This window comes from Bombina bombina, chromosome 3, assembly GCF_027579735.1.
Source record: "Bombina bombina isolate aBomBom1 chromosome 3, aBomBom1.pri, whole genome shotgun sequence".
Lineage (NCBI taxonomy): Eukaryota > Metazoa > Chordata > Amphibia > Anura > Bombinatoridae > Bombina > Bombina bombina.
In genome coordinates this window covers 1,220,802,512-1,220,822,521 of record NC_069501.1, presented here as the reverse complement: position 1 = coordinate 1,220,822,521, position 20,010 = coordinate 1,220,802,512, and the positions used below count along the sequence as shown (strand labels likewise).

At 35.5% G+C, this 20,010-nt stretch overlaps 1 protein-coding gene across 1 annotated transcript in view; it reads left to right on the top strand.

Moving 5' to 3' along the window:
- Positions 1–20,010, top strand: part of LOC128652670 (calpain-5) — a 341,308-nt gene that overhangs the window by 127,340 nt on the left and 193,958 nt on the right. The window contains exon 2 of the mRNA XM_053705600.1: positions 9,596–9,774. Coding sequence (XP_053561575.1) covers positions 9,610–9,774 — 165 coding nt within the window. The 5' untranslated portion in view covers positions 9,596–9,609. The remainder of the gene's footprint in view (positions 1–9,595; positions 9,775–20,010) is intronic.

Sequence of the window (20,010 nt, the reverse complement as noted above, 5' to 3'; positions counted from 1 at the left end):
CTTTCTGTCTTATTTCATGGAAAGATTGCAAAACTTCCTGATATTCACTGTTTTGTTCAGGCTTTGGTTTGTATCAAACCTGTTATTAAGTCTATTTCTCCTCCTTGGAGTCTCAATTTGTTTTTAAGGATTTTGCAGGCTCCTCCTTTTGAGCCTATGCATTCTTTGGATATTGAACTACTTTCTTTAAAAGTGTTATTTCTTTTGGCTATCTCTTCTGCTAGAAGAGTTTGAGTTGTCGGCTCTCTCTTGAGAGTCTCCTTATCTGATTTTCCAACTAGATAAAGTTGTTTTGCGGACTTTAGAGCTGCAACAACCAATCGTCATAATCGATTATGAAAATAGTTGTCAACGAATCTCATAATCGATTAGTTGGTCTGTGCACAACACCAGCTGCTTCACTCCAATGAGCTCCTGCACATGGTATTGAGTTTTATGGTTATGTCCTTAGCCTAAAGAAGATCTAGAGCCGTCTACTTTTCACTTTTTCAGGACAGTATAAGTTTACAACTACCCCTGGCTTATGTGCAACTCAGATATAATAGTCATCATTTGTATTGTTGATATTAAATCAGGTGATTTGGGACTGTGCTTTGCATGATATAGTGCCAAGCTTGTTATTTACACCTAGCTCCTAGATTGATGGGAGTTATTTTAATTGATGTTCACTATTATCTGTGTGCACAAGTATTAGCGGTTTGCTTAGTATTGCTGATTATATTTACTGTATAAATAAATGTGTAAGGCTTTGTCCTGTTATTGATATATAGTCCTTAGCGCTTTTGATTTTTTTTTTTTTTTTATGTTTTTAATAAATTGTGATAATATGTACCAGATTCAACCTTTATAAGTATATATCTGTTATTTTTAGAGCGGACTATATATTTTCCCCTAACCTTATAGCTGGTTATTTACCATTGCATATAGATATTCAACATATAAGGGTTACTTTATTGAGAGGCCTTTGCCAAGTTGGAAAACACTTTGCATTGGTGAAGAGCTAACAAAGATAAATTGGCAAAACCCTACTTATGCATCTCAAGCACCTCAACACCATCTGAATGCTTCTTCTCTGCTGCAGGAAATATAGCTGCAAACAGAGAACCAGCCTTAGCCAGAAACATGTGGACATGTTGAGATGTTTGCATTTCAATGTGAAGTTTCTGAAAGAAGGAATAACAGAATATTATTAACAGTGATAGTCTACCTCTTTCTATTTCTACCTCTTTTCAAACAGTTTGCGGTTTTGTTTTACTTAATTATAAAATTGTATTGTGCTCTGCTGCTTAAAAATTGAACAAGCAGTTGTGTTAATGTAAAGTTTTAGTTTGAAGTTTATATTTGTAACACTCAGTATGTGGATTTTATTTAAAATATAGAAACCAATTATTGATTCTTTTTTTATCCGATTAGTCGATTAATCGAAAAATTAATCTGCCGATTAATCGGTTATGAAAATAATCGTTAGTTGCAGCCTTAGAGGACTTAGTTTAAATTTCTGCCTAAAGTTGTGAATTCTTACAACATTAATAGGGAAATTGTTGTTCCTTCCTTGTGTCCTAATCCTAAGAATTCTCTTGGAAGATCTCTATATTCTTTGGATGTGGTAAGAGCTTTAAAATACTATGTTGAGGCTACTAAGGATTTCAGAAAGACTAGCCTTTCTAGCCTATTTGTTATTTTCTCTGGTTCCAGGAAAGGTCAGATAAGCCTCTGTCATTTCTTTTGCATCTTGGTTGAAACTTTAGATTCACAAAGCTTATTTGGAGGCGGGGCAGTCTCCGCCTCAGAGAATTACAACTCATTTTTCTAGATCAGTTGCCACTTCTTGGGCTTTCAAGAATGAGGCTTCAGTTGATCAGATTTGCAAAGCAGCAACTTTGTCTTCATTGCATACATTTACTAAATTTTACGATTTTGATGTATTTGCTTCTTCTGAAGCAGTCTTTGGTAGTTCTTCAGGCAGCTGTCTCAGTTTGATTCTTTTGCCTATGTTTTGAGATTTTTGAAATTTTTAAGAAAACTTAATTATTATTTGGATTTAATTTCTCAGCAGAAATTGCTGTTTTTATTTTATCCTTCCCTCTCTAGTGACTGTATATTTCCACATCTTGGGTATTATCCCATATGTCGCTAGCTCATGGACTCTTGCCACTTACATAAAAGAAAACCTAATTTATGTAAGAACTTACCTGATAAATACATTTCTTTCATAGTGGCAAGAGTCCATGAGTGCCGCCCTATTTTTTGGTGGTTATGATTTTTTTTTGTAAAAAAGCACATTATTTTTCCAGTTCCTCTTTTTGTATGCTTTTTTTTACACATTTTTACACCTCACTACTTGGCTTTACATTAAACTAAGGTATGAGTGTGGTGGGAGGTGTATTTATAGGCATTTTTAGGTTTGGGAAACTTCCTCCTCTTGGTAGGAATGTATAGCCCATGTCACTAGCTCATAGACTCTTGCCACTATGAAATGAATTTATCAGGTAAGTTCATAAATTATGTTTTTCTGATTGGCCAGGTTTTCACTAAATCTTTTTAATTTATTTCAAGACGCAAATAATTTTCTTTACGATGCAGTATTTGACATTATTATAATCAACATCTAAAAATGTCCCTAGCTATTCTTATCAGAACAGCCTTATGGTTTTAGTCCTGAAATACTGGCACAGTGTCTAAGGACACCCAACCCAGTACTTCTGGTAGAGGACATATTAAAATCAATTGGATTTAGAATACGACCTCTTGTGAGGAGTTTTTTTTCTCTCTCAATTACCAGTTTTGTTGCTTCCCATTTGGCCTAGCAACAACTCCAAGAATATTTTCTAGACTCTTTTGTAATCGAAGTGCAGAGTATTGCGTTATTTCCTTACTTGAACAATATCTTGGTACTAGCTTTATATTTCATTTAGCAGAATCTCTCTCAAAACAATTGTTGATCCTCCAACCATGTCTTGGAAGAAACAACAAGTTACTTAAGAGTTCTCCAATTCCTCAGACATGGTCACCTCTTCAGGTTTCCAGATAAATTCCGTGTCCATGACTTTAATTCCTTATACAGAAAAGAGATGAATTTATTTGGTTTCAGCTTGTCTAAACCTTCACTTTCTCTCATTCACTTGAGTGGCAATGCGTATGGAAGTATCGGATCTCATGTTTTTATATGAGACCTCTTAAGCATTGTATGCTGCATCAATGGTGCAAGGATTATTCTCATATATCACAAGAGATAGTCTTAGAACCCTATACGCACCTATATCTGACTTCATGACTACATGAGCAGTATATTCAGGGTGGTCCTTTTTGCTCATCTTACCTGGTCTGTGATCACCATATATAGCAAATTTTACAGGTTGGAGAACTGTTTTAGGGTCTCTGACAGCACAAGGAGTTTGGAATCCTTGGGAGGCGATGTTACCAATCAAATTTTTTTTATTTTGGAACGCTGTTTTCTTCAGAGTCCTTCAAGTTTAGCTTCTAATTGAAGTAGGAATTTTGTTTCCGTTCTCAGACAGACAATGCCACGACAGTGGCTTATGTCGATTATCATAGGGAAACTCTAAATTCTCTAGCTAGTCCTTTCTTGTGCAGAATTCAATTTCTGCCTCATCTCTGTGATTCACATCCCAGGTGTAAACAACTGGAAGGCAGATTACCTCAGTCGACAGTCTCTACATTCAGGTGAATGGTCTCTCCACCAAGATGTATTCTTACTGATTGTATAACTTTGAAGGCCTCACAGAAATATTTCTGATGGCTTTTTGTTTAAAGAACTAACTTCCAATTACCTTGCGAGGTCCATGAATTCTCAGGCAGAGGTGTTGGGTAGTCTAGCAGTACCCTGTTTTTCCCAGTCTGCCTATATTTTTTTCTCTGTTTTTTGTTTTGTTTAGCAGAGTGATCTTGAAATTCTAATGGAACAGTCATTTGTACTCCTGTTAGCCACAATATGGCCCTAATAAAAATTTGGTTTGCGGAGTTGGTCCTAATGTCCAGTTACCCACTGCCTCAAAGTCCCTTTTTTCTATCTAGAATCTATAGTGTCTAAATTTTATGACATGGAAATTGAACACTTGGTTCTCAGTCATAAGAGGATTCTCTGAATCTGTGGTTAACACTATTTCAGGCACACAAACCTGTTTCTAGATAGATCTATCACTCAGTTTGGGAAACTTTCATCTCATGGTGTTCATCCCATGATTATTCTGGCATTCTTTTAGAATTCTTTATTTTCTTACTTAGTTTTGTTCAGGTTTTAAACTAGATTAAATATATGTATTAGGCCTATTCTCTTTGGAGTCTTGACCTAGAATCGAGCTCTTACAGGCTCCTCTTTTTGACCCTATGCATAAATTGGACTTTAAACAAATTTCTTAGAAAATGCTGTTTCTTTTTACTTTCTCTTTTGTTAAAAGGGTTTCTGAATTGTCCAATCTCTCACGTGAGTCTTCTTACCTGTTTTTTACATCAAGATTAAGCTATTTTAATTTTTTCTAAACATGTTACACTCACTCTACTTTGACAGGGAAATAATCATTTCCTCCTCGTGTACTAATCCTAAAATTGCTACTGAAAAAGCTTTGCATTCTTTGGATGTTGTTAGAGCATTGAAATGTTATGTTGATGCTACTAAGGAATTCATTAAGACTTCCAGTCTGTTTGTTCTGTTTTTCTGGGTCTATCAAAAGGCCCGAAGGTTTAGACTATTTCTTTGCTCTCTTGGTTGAAATTTTTCAATTCTCATAGTTTATTTGGAGACGGGTTTGTTTCCGCCTCGGAATTTACAGCTCATTTTACTAGATCAATTGCCACATCTTGGGTTTTCAAGAATGAGGCTTTAGTTTATCACATCTGCAAAGCAGCCACTTGATTTTCTCTGCATACTCTTTTACTATCTTTTACTATCTTTTACCATTTTGATGCATTGACGTCATCAGAAGAAACTTTTGGTTAAGAGGTCTTTCAGGCAGTTGTCACAGTTTGATAATCGTACCTATGATTTGAGTTTTTTGGATTAAATTTCTCAGCGAAAAAAGCTGTTTTTATTTTTATCCCTCCCTTTATTGTTACTCGTTGACTTCCACATCTTCATTTTTGATTTATGTTTTTGGTTTTTAAAATCACATCTTTTTTCCTGCTCCTCTTTTTCGTAGGCTTTTACGGTTTGGGAAACTTTGCTTCCTCCTGGTAGGAATATATATCTCCAACATAACAGCTGATGGACTCTTGCCACCATGAAATAAATTAATATATCAGGTAAGTTCTTACGTAAATTATGTTTTATGGGCCTTCCCTTGTGCACAGTAGCAGAATTTGTGCAGTCTACAACTTTGTAGCTGGGCTTTTGTTGCTTCTAGATGCTTCTTTTAACCAGGGCAGACATTTTACAAACTGACTTGTGACATGCTTGTGAGCAATAAAGTTTATTTTATTTAAAAAAAAAAATCCTTTTCATTGCAAAGCCAAGGTGGTACTTGCAGAACACTCCCACACAGCTCCAAAGCAAGACATGGGTGGTCAGCCAATAAGGAGCAGCAGTTGCACAACCCCACCAATCACTGGCTGTATCTATTTATTTAAACAATAATAAATACGTAGCTGGCTAGGCTCATTAAAGCAAAAATTATGCTCTCTGATGAATTTTAAAGAGATACTGAACCCAATTTTTTTCGGATAGAGCATGAAATTTTAAGCAACTTTCTAATTTACTCCTATTATCAATTTTTCTTTGTTCTGTTGCCATCTTTTTTTTTTTTTTAAGAATTCATCTGGGTTTTTTTGGTTCAGAAACTGGACGGCACTTTTTTATTGGTGGATAGATTTATCCACCAATCAGCAAGAACAACCCAGGTTGTTCACCAAAAATGGGCCGGCATCTAAATTTATATTCTTGCATTTCAAATAAAGATACCAAGAGAATGATAAAAATTTGATAATAGGTGTAAATTAGAAAGCTGCTTAAAATGTCTTGCTCTATCTGAATAACGAAAGAAAAATTTTGGGTTCAGTGTCCCTTTAATTCTGGAATTAGTATGTCCCTTTACATTTTTTTTTCTCTCACTAGAATGTCATTATAATACAGTTTTATTTGGTTAAACTGTGAGATATTGGTGAGTAATAAAAGGCCAATCACACTGTAAGTGACTACCCTCCATGTAAAAAAGTTTGGATGCCTTTGCGCTAACCAAAAAGAACAATAAGTTCTACTTTAAAGGGACTTGAAACCCACATTTTATCACGATTCAGATAAAGGATAGCATTTAAAAAAAAAAAAAGTTTCTAGCATCAAATTTGCTTACTTTATCATGATGCTCTTTGTTGAGCGGAGTACCGAGGTAGGTAGCGTGCACGTGTCTGGATAGCTATACCGCTGCAGTTTTCTCCAAGAATTCTTTTGAGTACTAGGTGGTATGTAATTGTAATGTGTAACTGTTAACATTATTGCAAAACTACTTCTATATATTGCTTTAAACATGTGCACACTCCTGAGTCTACCTACCTGTAGTTTTTTTTATTGTACAAGTTATCTGAATCCTGAAGGAAAAACATTGGCTTTAGTTTTTCCTTTCAGTACAACCAGCAGGTGAGCTCAGATATATTGGTGTCTCTACTAGACTTTTATTTAGGGCCATCTCAGCTTTTCTTTACACCTGTCACTTTCCTACTGCAATTAATGACCTTTTAATCCTGGGAATCTTTGTCACTAAAATATACTTTATTACTGGAAATACATTAATTCACCCAAGCTGCCTATATTATTGAAACACATAAGAAATAAGGTCCCAGACTTTATCATGGGTTAGACACAGCCCTGGTAACAGTTGTCCAATCATTCTCCCTTCTCCGGAACAATATAATCTGGTATCTGTCCCTCCCTCAGTGTCAATGCTCAAACTCCACATTCTGCTATTTGTTTGCATAGTATGAATCAGCTTAGGCGTACAGCTTCATAGGATCTCCCAGTGTGAGGTTGTGAATCCCAGCAAGCAGCAGCGGATCTGTATGAGGTGGGTGATCAGAGCCGCTAGATGATCGGTGGGGCACTTATTGGATATATATATTTACTTTATATATACTTGGGTGTATATATACTTTATATATACTTTACATTTATAGGATGTGATGGCCCTATCATATTGTTAATAATAGCCTTACGTCGTTTACTAGGGTGATAAAGTCAAATCTGTCTATGATTTACATATACAATGTTTAACTGCAATGTCAATATTTCATTACAGCATTTTTTTTTTTTTTAAACAAATTCATTTTTGTTACAGATGTGTTTATCCCTTCCACTTGTATTAAATACATAGTCAAAGTTGTGCTCCTGTGCCACTCCAGATGATGATACATTTGTAGAACAAATTAGAAGCATGCATATGCTCTAATCAATGGCTGTATTTATATCTAAAACTAAATATTTCCAGGACTGCAGCCCTAACTAAATAGAGACTTTTAAAATGGAATGTTAAAGGGACATCAAAAGAATCTTTCATGATTCAGATTCTCAATTTACTTGGCTATCCTTTGTTGAAAAGCATACCTAGGCAGGCTCAGGAGCAGCAGTGCACTACTAGGAGCTCGCAACTGATTGGTGGCTTCACTTATAGGCCGGTTGTCATTGGCTCACCTGTTCTGTTCAACTGCTGCACTTTCAACAAATTATGCCAAGAGAATTAAGCCAATCTCATAATAGAAGTTGTTTAAATTCTATGCTGAATCACAAAATAACATGTTTGGGTTTATGTCAAGTAAAACTGCTTTTAAGCAAATTTTAAACAGGGACATGAAACTCCAAATTCTTTATTTGTGATTCAAATGAGAATGCAATTTAAAAAAAAAAAAAAAAAAGTTTGAAACAAAGTACGTTTCATAATAGAAGTAAATTGGAAAGTTATTTTTGTTATTTTTTTTTTTATTTTACATTCCGTTTTTAAACATGAAAGAAAATGTGGGTTTTATGTCACTTTAATTTTCCACTCCTAAAAGATTTACCCTGAAAGTAGCTGAGGTGTAACTCTCCCTTTTTGTGCTGAACGCTTTATCTAATATTTGTTACATTGATGCAATTTATTAGGGACATTGGAGCCCCATGTGACTATTTAGTTTATAGATCTGCGTATGGTCCCTTTTGATTTTTCTGGTGTAAACTTTGAAGCTTTTTTTTGTTTTGTTTTTGAGTGATGTTTGTTTTTTGCTTTATTTAATGTGTATCTGCTTATTTTCAAACAATGTTTTTTGTGGTTTCTTGTGGGGAGGGAGATTGCAATGTACAAGGTATGTTACAAATACTTTATCTGAACTACATATAATAATAATTATAGAAGCCACTGATTAAAAAGTGAAATTCTGAATCACTTAAAGTGACAGTTTACACCAGAATTTGTGTTGTTTTAAAAGATAGATAATCCCTTAATAACCCATTCCCCAGTTTTGCATAACCAACACAGTTATAATTATACACGTTTTACCTCTGTGATAACCTTGTATCTAAGCCTATGCAGACTGCCCCCGTTTTTCAGTTCTTTTGGCAGACTTGCACTTTAGCCAATCAGTGCTCACTCCTCTGTAAATTCACATGCATGAGCTTAATGTTATCTATATGAAACACATGAACTAACGTCCTCTAGTGGTAACAAATTGTCAAAATGCATTTAGAGGCAACCTTCAAGGTATAAGAAATTAGCATATGAACCTCCTAGGTTTAGCTTTCAACTAAGAATAATAAGAGAACAAAGCAAAATTGGTGATGAAAGTAAATTGGAAAGTTGTTTAAAATTACATGCCCTACCTGAATCATGAAAGTTTTTTGTTGTTTTTTTGGACTTGACTGTCCCTTTAACAATTGTTAGAGCATCTGAGAGATCCTTCTGGCCAGAGCCACCTGATTCTCCAGCATGTTACCAGTGGTTTCTTAAAGGGAAGTGGGCTTCATAATTATACCTTTTATACTTCAGATAGAGCAGTTACACAAGGGCACAAGTCACCTGCTGCCCACTAATGTGATTTTAGGTTTGTCCAAAACAAAACATAGGCAGTATGAACCACCACAGAAAGGAAGAGAAGGAAGAATTAAAATGAAAGAAACATAAGAGTCAAAATTAAACTTTCCTGGTGCAGATAAAGCATGACATTGTAAGAGGTTTTTGCAATTTACATCTTTTATCAAATTTACTTTGTTCTCTTGGTACCCATTATTGAACAGCATACATTAGTAGGCTCAGGAGCAACTATGCACTACCGGGAGCTAGCTTGTGATTAGTGACTACACAGATATGCTTCCTGTCGTTTGTTCACCAGATGTGTTCAGCTACATCCAAATAATGCATTGCTGCTCTGGCTTTAACTATGTGTTTAACCCTGTTAAATACATAGTTAAATGCTCACTGCACTATAATAAAGTACACCAACATCATAAAGTATTTTCTTCTTGCACCTTTATATGAAGACTAGGGCAAAATGTGAATGTACCTATGGTATTGAACCATTGATACCAGATATCCCACTTCTAAAACAATCAGGAAAGGGAGAGGCATGAGATCATTTCTTCTATTACAGAATGATTTGTAATGCTTTCTTTTTGTCTGTCTAGAACAAACTGTGAAAATGTTTTCTTCTGTGAAAGCCTTTGGGAACCAGCAGTATTATGCGCTGAAGAAGGAATGTCAGAAGAAGAAGACCTTGTTTGAGGACCCTTTATTCCCCCCAGACAATGACTCCCTGTTTTACAAAACACAAAGGGTTCAAGGTGTGCAGTGGAAGCGACCAAAGGTAAGTGATGCTAAAGGTATTTAGACTAATGCCTGAAGTCCGTTGGTGTAGTAGCCAATGGGTTAACACCATAACTTAATTTATTTTCTAATAAAACATATTAACCTCATAAGTAAAACACATTTAACCTCTTGTAGGTTATTCTCAATAGGTTTTAGCCACACATAAAACCCTATGAACATTGGAAACCACTCCACATAATATCCTAGGTTATTATACAAAACTCAATTTAGCAAACTACCTTATAGAGAGGCGTGTTGTATTGTGTCAAAACATATTAACCTTTTTGAGTAAAACATATTAACCTTTTTGAGTAAAACTTATTAAAGGGCCACTGTAAGTAAATATTTTCTATGCCTGTTACTAACTAACTACCCCAAATACGCTTTTTATCAATAGCATTTCATTAACATATCTCTACCGTATATCAGAAATCTTGTCTGCAAATGTAATTGTTTTCCAAACCCACTCCGTGGGTATCCTTTGCTCTGTACCAATCCGTTTACAATACCTAGGTTTCAAAATGGCGCTTTAAACACAAAGTTATTGGTTTAAGTATTTTGAACACACAGTGCTGAAAATAGTGGGCAGGATAACGTGACATCATCGGCGAATAAAAGATATAACTTTTAGAACGTTATGAAACTTCGTTTTTGAGAAAATATAGGTCAGTAGGTTTTAATTAATGTTTATTAACTTTAATATGTTAGTTGTTTAGCTTAAAAATGATAACAGAAAGTAATCCTTTAACCTTTTTGAGTAAAACATATTAACCTTTTGAGTAAAACATATTATCCTCATAAATGATACTAGGAACAAATTATCCTCATAAATGATACTAGGTACAAATTTTAGCAAACTAATTCACAGAGAAGCGTGTTGTATTCTGTTAAAACATATTAACCCTTCGAGTAAAACATATTATCCTCACAAGTGATACGAGGAACAAATTTCAATGATATATCCATCCTATAAGTGTTGGACACTATTACAGTAAATATCCCATGATATAAAGAATTCAATAATAATAAATTCAGCAAACCTCATATCTGAGCCCAGCACTGAATACCACAAATATTACAAGCGCAATATTATCTAGCAAAACTAATAAATACGAATCTCACTCTTAAGATTCAAAAGAAATATTTACATATGATTGTTCAAAATTGTAGCCTCAATCTGTACAACATCCAGTATGTATTATTAATAGTGATGATTGTTAGAATCTATGAACAACTGCACTCTTATCTATAATAAACACCAACATTATTTCAATTAAGATTGTTACAATCAACAAATAACTATATTTATAGATACAATAAGTAATACAGCAGTCAGGCTACTATCCACTATTTTCTAATATCTGAATTTACTTTAAAATATATAAGGGTACATTAGTGGCTCACTGCTACACCAAAGAAATATTTCGCATTACATCCCAAAGTCTTGTTTAACTCAGAGTTTTCTATTTCAAAACACATGGACATAAACTCTTATGTTGATTAAGTGAGATTTTTCTTGTTGGTTACTAAATCATATTTATGATATTTACTTCACTGATCATCAGTTTTACTCCTGGTGTAAACAATGACATTACACACTGAGGAACCAAATTAGACCCAGTATTGTCGAAATATCAAAGTACAACAGTATATAATAGTGTTCACCCATTCACACATTTTCCGGGGGGTGTCAGTCAATATTCATTTGTCCCCTCAGACAACCATGGTGCAACATATTCAATTACAATCAAATATGCTCTATAGCAACACATTGATTTTGTGTAAGTGTTTTTAATCTAAAGTTCTCTCCCCTTTTTAAACAAAACCCTATTAAAAGTTATATTTTAATTATTATTCTCATCTGTCCATGTCCTATATGCAATTGGCGATAGTGTCAAAACTACATACAAACATTTAAGATCTGATGTAAGATCTTATTATTGTCTCACCAACTCCCTGAGTGCTATATGCGTATACTTTCATTAGGAGATATCTATCTCCTAAAACCAGTTTTCTATAACTTAATTTAACTCTCTGTGTTCCTCAGATTAGGTTTGTAAATTGCAGGTAGGGTGGAATTATCTGATCAAGCATCTCAAAGCTCTTTTTTTTTTTATCCTAAAACCTCTTTATTTAATTAAAAATCCATATATATTCACTTATGAAGGTTTTATACCACTTATGCAATAATGCATTCAAAGGTGTTTAATGGTACTTGAAACCAAACATCCTGTGTAGTGCATCATAATTACCATTAGATGTCTTTATAAACCAGTTCTATATGCACCTGATCTTAGGATATCTCTAATACAGAATATTGAACTTACATTTTCATTCAGTATATAAGAACTCTGAGACAACTACTACTAAGACTTCTAAGTTCATTGGGTTTCACCATTGTCCCTACTAATAAGAGCTAAAAACAAACAAACAAAAACTCAGAAAAACTATAATTTCACAATATATCATGCCATAAATGGTATTTATCCTAAATCTCCATTATACATTTTTTCTGTCTTACTTTGCAAAACCAAATAGCAGGATTTAACCTGCCTTTGGAATGTATTTCTCTTTTTGTGCTACAAATATTTTGTACAGCTGATATCATTGCGGTATTGGATATCACTGCAACTTGCGAGTGCGCTAATATTGCAGACCTCAACTGTCCCTATTTAAGAGGGACAGTCCCTAATTCTTAGCTTGGCCCCTCTGAGACAGCCATATGACCCTTAGCCTTGCCCATAGACCACCCAAGCAATCCACCTATCGCCCAGACAGCCAATAAGCTCAGCCACTATCCACATGTGACCCCCTCCCAACATGGCCCCATCTGGCATTGGTGTTATAGTCTAATAACTTGTAAAGTATTTAGTCAAGGTTTACTATCACTTTTTAACCTTTGATTTATGCAAACCTATTTTTTTTAAGTGATGCTCTTTCATATACAGAAATTAGTTTTATGTTCCTTTAAACTGTGGCTTAAGTCCGTAAAATGGAAATAATTCATTAAAACGGTCATGAGACCCAATTTCTTTATTTCAGCATTCAGATAGAACATACAATTTTATTAAGCAGTATTTAAAGGGCGTTGCGTTAGTTGACTGGCATCACTTATATTAGAATAAAAAAAAATACTTTTTATTGAAAATTAAAACATTTTGCACATTTTATTTTTGCCAACAAAAATTATGCTTTTGTTACATCTACTAATGCACCTTTGCTGTGTGCACTTAGTTAGATACTACATTTGTTGCACATTGCAGCCACTCACTGGCTGTATAGTGAAAAGCTTTTCTTTACAGCCAAAATAAACCAGGCCATGCTGAGTATGACTGATTTTTTGGCCAAAATAAATATAAATGTTTTATTTTTCCTTAGACCATGTATTTATGCAGTGGAAGTATTAATGTATAATGCACAGCTAGGGTTGTCTGCTGCCCACTACAAGCATCTTTGAGTAAGGCTGTCTGCCGAAACGCGTAAGATGTGTGTTTTTACTTGTCACATTTTTTAAAAGATGCCAATAAAGAAAAGTATGTTTTAACTGGGAGTGACGACATTTTCACTTTGCATGCCCACCACAAGACTACTGGGCAATCTCTAGGTGACACGGGCAAGTTCATAGGTGGGGTCACACATTGCCCCCAAAAAGCCGCACTCTTAATCCAACCATGTATATTTTTCACAATTGAGCCATCTCTACCCTATAGCTGCCAGTACCGTACAAATCAGCCATGTCATGTCTCCAGCTGCTACACCACACATAAACAGTAGTGATTTGACCCCGTTGACTGTCACTCATTTCGTTCTGCTCCATATTTGTAATGCATTGAGGCATTAAAAAGCCTTTTACATTTAAACAAAACCCATGGACTTTAAAAACTAGACATTTAAGTGTCCAGTATTTTTGTGAAGATTTTTCTGGACCCTCTGCTAAAATACTTGAATTGTCCAGCTGAATACTTAAACTTAGCAACCCAATGCACAGCAGCTTCTATTCCATTTATTATAGGGCAAAGATACTATAAAATGATATTCATGTGGATATCTGTGCATAATACAACAATACATGTATACCTGACCCCTTACTCTAGTTTATTAAAACACAGGTTGTGGATGATACAGTTATTGGGAGTGAGTTCTCAGCCGTTTGTTGCCACATGGGACACAAGGCAAGTACTGTGTTACTCTCTCTCTCTCTCTCCGTGGCTAACAGTACCTGGGAGTACAATTCCAATACGATTTAATGACTGTGTGTAGATACGACCTCTGTAAGGCTGTAAAAAAACAAAAACAACAAAAAACACCTTGTAATACTACATGTACAGTTAGGGGACTTTAAATGATGCATTAAATTGAATATATTACTTTAAAGGGATACTTAACCCAAATTGTTTCTTTTATGATTGTGATAGAGCATGCAATTTTAAGCAACTTTCTAATTTACTCCTATTATTTTTCTTCATTCTCTTTGTATTCTTGTTTGAAAAAGCAGGAATCTAAGCTTAGGAGCCAGACCATTTTTGCTTCAGAACCCTGGGTAGTGCTTTCTGATTGGTGGCTACATTTAGCCACCAATCAGCAAGCGCTACCAAGGGGTCTGAACCAAAAATGGACTGGCTTATAAGCTTTTTTTCCCTGCCTTTTTAAAAAAAGATACCAAAAGAATGAAGAAAAATTGATAATAGAAGTACATTAGAAAGTTTCTTAACATTGCATGTTCTATCTGAATCATTAAAGAATACAATTTGGGTTCAGTATCCCTTTAATGTCTCTCTTGAAGTTAAATCAACAGTTCTATGTTCTTTTAATGTGAAACCATTTTATTGTCTTTTGTAATCAGTTTGGCTTTTACCGATTTGCCAGATGTCTTCAACCTGTTTGCAATAAGAAGCACTTTAAGGTGTTATAATTTTGTAACTCTCTCATCCTATATTATGTTGAACTTCCTGATGGCCGTGCCTGTTAGACTCCATGAAATGAAAGCCATTAACCATCCACCTCGTGACAACCACCCTCTGTATGTCCATTCTGCATATGATATAGAAAACTATTCTTAGCTAGGAGTTAGTGTGATGAATGCAGCTCTTGTGCTGCTCATACAGATAATATCATTGTCTTACTGGATACATTCATTTACTCTTTATTCCCACATTCTGCATTAATACAGGGCAAAGCTGGTCTTACAAACATCCCTATTATGCCAGGTCATGTTACATGGGTACCAGCATTATGAGCATGTAGGCTTGTGCTGTGTAATGCATCTTGAAATTATCTTTAAAATGGGGAAAATTACTCTAACACACTGCATGACTCCAGCATATTCTGTTAGTGTCGTATTGCAGGGTCACTGCCAAGTTACAGATTCTATGGTTATATTTTGGACTTGGGGATTGTGTAGGTGAGAGATAATGAACCTGTTGCACTTTTATAACCAATCTGCTCTGACCCTGCATCTGGGTTACCGGCATGCTACTTGGTTTCATCGGCTGCAATTATACATTTATTTTTGTATGAATATATACTATAAAATTAAGCTTTACCAGTTAGTATATGTAGATTATGGATTTAAAAGACACATTTTAATGTCTCTTTACAGTTCATTTCAATTTGTAAAAAGGGAACCTTTGAATTTTTTAAATTTCTTTTTAGAGGCTTATCGACAATTTGCTCGCATACATTCAAAAAGGTTCTCTACTTCTGGTTTAACTTCAATGTCAAAAGTACCAATATGGTTCGATTAATATCACAAACTTCCTGTAAGACAATAAAAAGGCACAGCATTTTGTAATCCAAAAACAAGTCAATTTATAAAGTAAAGTGTGAAAACGTACTCTCAAGGTGTAAAGCACACTCATGTCCTATAAAGGCAGACTGGCCTCTTGACCAGTTCACTGAACACCCAGCATCAAGATCCGGAAAATCCAAAGGCAATTTGGTGAGACTCAGCATCAAAGCAGCAATGAAAGTTGTTAGATTTTTTTATTTATTTATTTATTTATTAATCATAATGTACAGATAAATTGCCTGATAAAAATTTTTTTTATTAATTTGGGCATATTCCCAGTCCCAGCAGTATACTCTAAGTACTGTGAGTACATTTCTGCTATCAACCAAGAAAAGTTGTTACGTTTACCATGGCATAATGAATGGGTTAATAAAGTTTGACTCAGACCTACCAAATAATCAAGGAACATTGCGACTGTAGACTAGAGATGTAAGATGCTTCTCTGGCCTCATCCCAAGTTACATTATACAGCTTTTCTAGCAACAGTTGTTGGTATTTTTGATGATGTCTGCACGGGTGCTAACAATGCTGATACAGTTTGCATTAATGGATCCACTGACGGAGATGGAATGGATCTATCTTTCCTTACAGTGGTGCAAAGACGCCAAACTAGATTAGTATGCTGTTATTGTCACTCATAGGGTTACTTAATCACTCAGAGTTAATGGAGTGGATGCGCATATATTTGGAAAGTAATTTATATTAAAATGAAACATTTTCTAAAGGAGTTAGATATTCTGCTTGGTTTCAAAGACTATTGAAAGACACACAAAGGAAAACTACTTTTATATGGTCTGAAAATACATTTCTGGGTTTTATTATAAAGTCACCTTTAATAACAGATTGATAGTTCATGTAAAATGTGACTGTGTTTTTAATTCATGCACTGGAGCTAAACATCCAATTTTAAAATCAAAATCTGAGGCTGGGGGGCTAGGATTTCTGGCCTGGAGTTATGGTCTGTGATCGGGGTTAGACTGTCTCCAGTTTTACTTTGTCAAACCAGGACATAAATAGTGAAAGAGATATGGCAAAGAGACAGCATGACAGAGGCCAGGTCAATCCTGCAAAATTTTGGACAGTGCTAAAGGTCTTGCTTTGAACAGTTTGAGGGCATTTGTGCCATAAATACATTAAGGGTGTACATCTTTTTTGTCTTTTTGTTTTATAATGTATGTCTCTTTAAGCATGAGTTCTCTTCATCTTATAAAGTTGTCTATGAAACATGATATATTGACCATGTATTAAGCAATTTGTTAGTCATATGTCTTTACTTGGCCATAGACTTTCTGATCTGCTATTGGACAACTCAAAATCCCCCAAAATAGAATGCTTCACATAACTGATTTTTTATTTAAATGAGTGAAATCATAGTTCCCCATAATGTTCACTTTTTTATACACTGTTGTTAACACAGCGCAGGATGGATGGCATGCTAGAGGTACACAGCTAAAACCTTTTTTTCATTAGGATGCAGGTTTTGCTTATTTGCAAGTTCTGCTCAAAGTTAATCACAATTAAGTTGTGCAAATTATTCTGTATAGCCCTACATTTTACTAAGCAAATTTACAATAAACACACTATTAAATAGGCTTTAGTTTTTTTTTGTTCTTTTAGAAAAAGACTAGCAGAGAATTGTGCGCTAGTTGCTGATTTTACAACATTCTATACATATGGTCAGTATGTACTTAACCTGCATGTGCGCAAGCTTTTTTTTTTTTTTAAACTATTTTATTGCTATTGAATAGCTTTAAAATGTACATTTTAACCTACTTAAAACATCTTCTAACCAGTTAGAAGCCTGATAGGGGCATTGCATATTCAATGCAGATGTACGTTAACAAAATGTCTAAATTTTTATTGGAATTTTTAGCAGTTCACTTACTAGATGCATCTTTGCTTATTATTATATTAGTGATGGCTACAACTGTGCACAGACATCTGTCGCAAACATCTGTATACCCACTGCATCTACATTGTCCTGTCTCAGCCAGTGTGGTAATTGTTTAGAATAAGAAAAAAAAAAATTAAAGGTACATTTTAGTCAAAATATTATCTCATAAATGAATTTTGGATTTGAAGCAGTTTTGAAAAATATTTGTATCAGCAAAAAATGCTTCTATTAAGAGCTATCACTATTTCACTTTTACTGTGCATGTGACCTGTTGCACGTACATCCGTATGCTGCGTACACAGTCATTAATAGCCTTTTTAGGGAGCCAGCAGTGATGAAATGTGCTATACACAGATAGTTATTTAAGCAGGCCTAGTCCATAACTGTCAGTATACACCATCCACAAATAGCAACAAAATCATCTAATACAATTTGTAACTCATTTCAAGCCAAATGCCAGTGAAGGCTTTTCATTAACTGGAACTCAACTAAGTCTTAAGGCTTATGAGAGAAGTGCGTGTGTATGTGGACAACATTGTTGTCGTTTTCTGGTTGGTCTTAACTCGGCTCCAAGCACAGATCCAGCCTCTTGGTTTCCAGGACTCCTGAAATTTACTACCTGTCTGCCACTGGTTTATAGCTAGTATTTGACATTTACAACATCCTTAGGGTTGTGTTAGGTCCCTGTCTCCAATAGAGTTATTCAACCATGTCTCTCTGAGTCCAGGATGTCATTTTTTGCCTCCCTCAAGTAAGGCAGGCTGTAAGTGTAGCTGGCTAGGAACCCTTAAAGGGACATTAAACACTAAATAAACGCTAGATAGAATGATGCATTCAAAGAAAATATTAGTCTGAGAATAGCATGTACAGCGAGGGAAACATTTTTGATCCCCTGCTGATTTTGTTCCCCACTGACAAAGAAATATACAGTCTATAATTTTAATGGTAGGTTTTTTTGAACAGTGAGAGATAGAATAACAAAAAAATCCTGAAAAACGCATTTCAAAAAAGTTATTTCACTCATTAAAATGCAAATCAATTTCTAAGTATCTGATCCCCTATCAATAAGCAAGTTTTCTGGCTCCCAGGTGTCTTTTATACAGGTAACAAGCTGAGATTATGAGCACTCTCTTAAAGGGAGTGCTCCTAATCTCAGCTTGTTAGCTGTATAAAAGGCACCTGTCCACAGAAGCAATCGATCAATCATATTCCAAACTCTCCACCATGGCCAAGACCAAACACCTGTCCAAGGATGTCAGGGACAAATTTGTAGAGCTGAACAAGGCTGGAATGGGCTACAAGACCATCGCCAAGCAGCTTGGTGAGGAGGTGACAACAGTTGGTGCGATTATTCACAAATTGAAGAAACACAAAATAACTGTCAATCTCCCTCGGTCTGGGGCTCCATGCAAGATCTCACCTCATGGAGTTTCAATGATCATGAGAATGGTGAGGAATCAGCCTAGAGCTACACGGGAGGATCTTGTCAATGATTTCAAGGCAGCTGGGACCATAGTCACCAAGAAAACAATTGGTAACACACTACGCCGTGAAGGACTAAAATCCTGCAGTGCCCGCAAGGTCCCCCTGCTCAAGAAAGCACATTAACAGGCCCGTCTTAAGTTTGCCAATAAACATCTAAATGATTTAGAGGAGAACTGGGTGAAAGTGTTGTAGTCAGATGAGACCAAAATAAAGCTCTTTGGCATCAACTCAACTCTCCGTGTTTGGAGGAGGAGGAATGCTGCCTATGACCCCAAGAACACCATCCCCACTGTCAAACATGGAGGTGGAAACATTCGGCTTTGGGGGTATTTTTCTGTTAAGGGGACAGGACACCTTCACTGCATCAAAAGGGCGATGGACGGGGCCATGTACCATCAAATTTTGGGTGAGAACCTCCTTCCCTTAGCCAGGGCATTGAAAATGGATCATGGATGGGTATTCCAGCATGAAAATGACCCAAAACACATGGCCAAGGCAACAAAGGAGTGGCTCAAGAAGAAGCACATTAAGGTTCTGGAGTGGCCTAGCCAGTCTCCAGACCTTAATCCCATAGAAAATCTGTGGAGGAAGTTGAAGGTTCGAGTTGCCAAACGTCAGCCTCGAAACCTTAATGACTTGGAGAGGGTCTGGAGTGGGACAAAATCCCTCCTGAGATGTGTGCAAAACTGGTGGCCAACTACAAGAAACATCTGACCTCTTTGATTGCCAGCAAGAGTTTTGCCACAAAGTACTAACTCATGTTTTGCAAATGGGTCAAATACTTAGTTCACTCATTAAAATGCAAATCAATTTATAACTTTTTTTTAAATGCGTTTTTCTGGAATTTTTGTTGTTGTTCTGTCTCTCACTGTTCAAATAAACCTACCATTAAAATTATAGACTTATCATTTCTTTGTCAGTGGGCAAATATACAAAATCAGCAGGGGATCAAATATTTTTTTCTCCTCCCTGTCGATGCATTCTTTTAAAGTTTCATTATCTGTTTTAAATATTGACAAAATAAGTGTAAAGTTTTTTAGGGCATTATATTCAAAAACTCGTCGCTC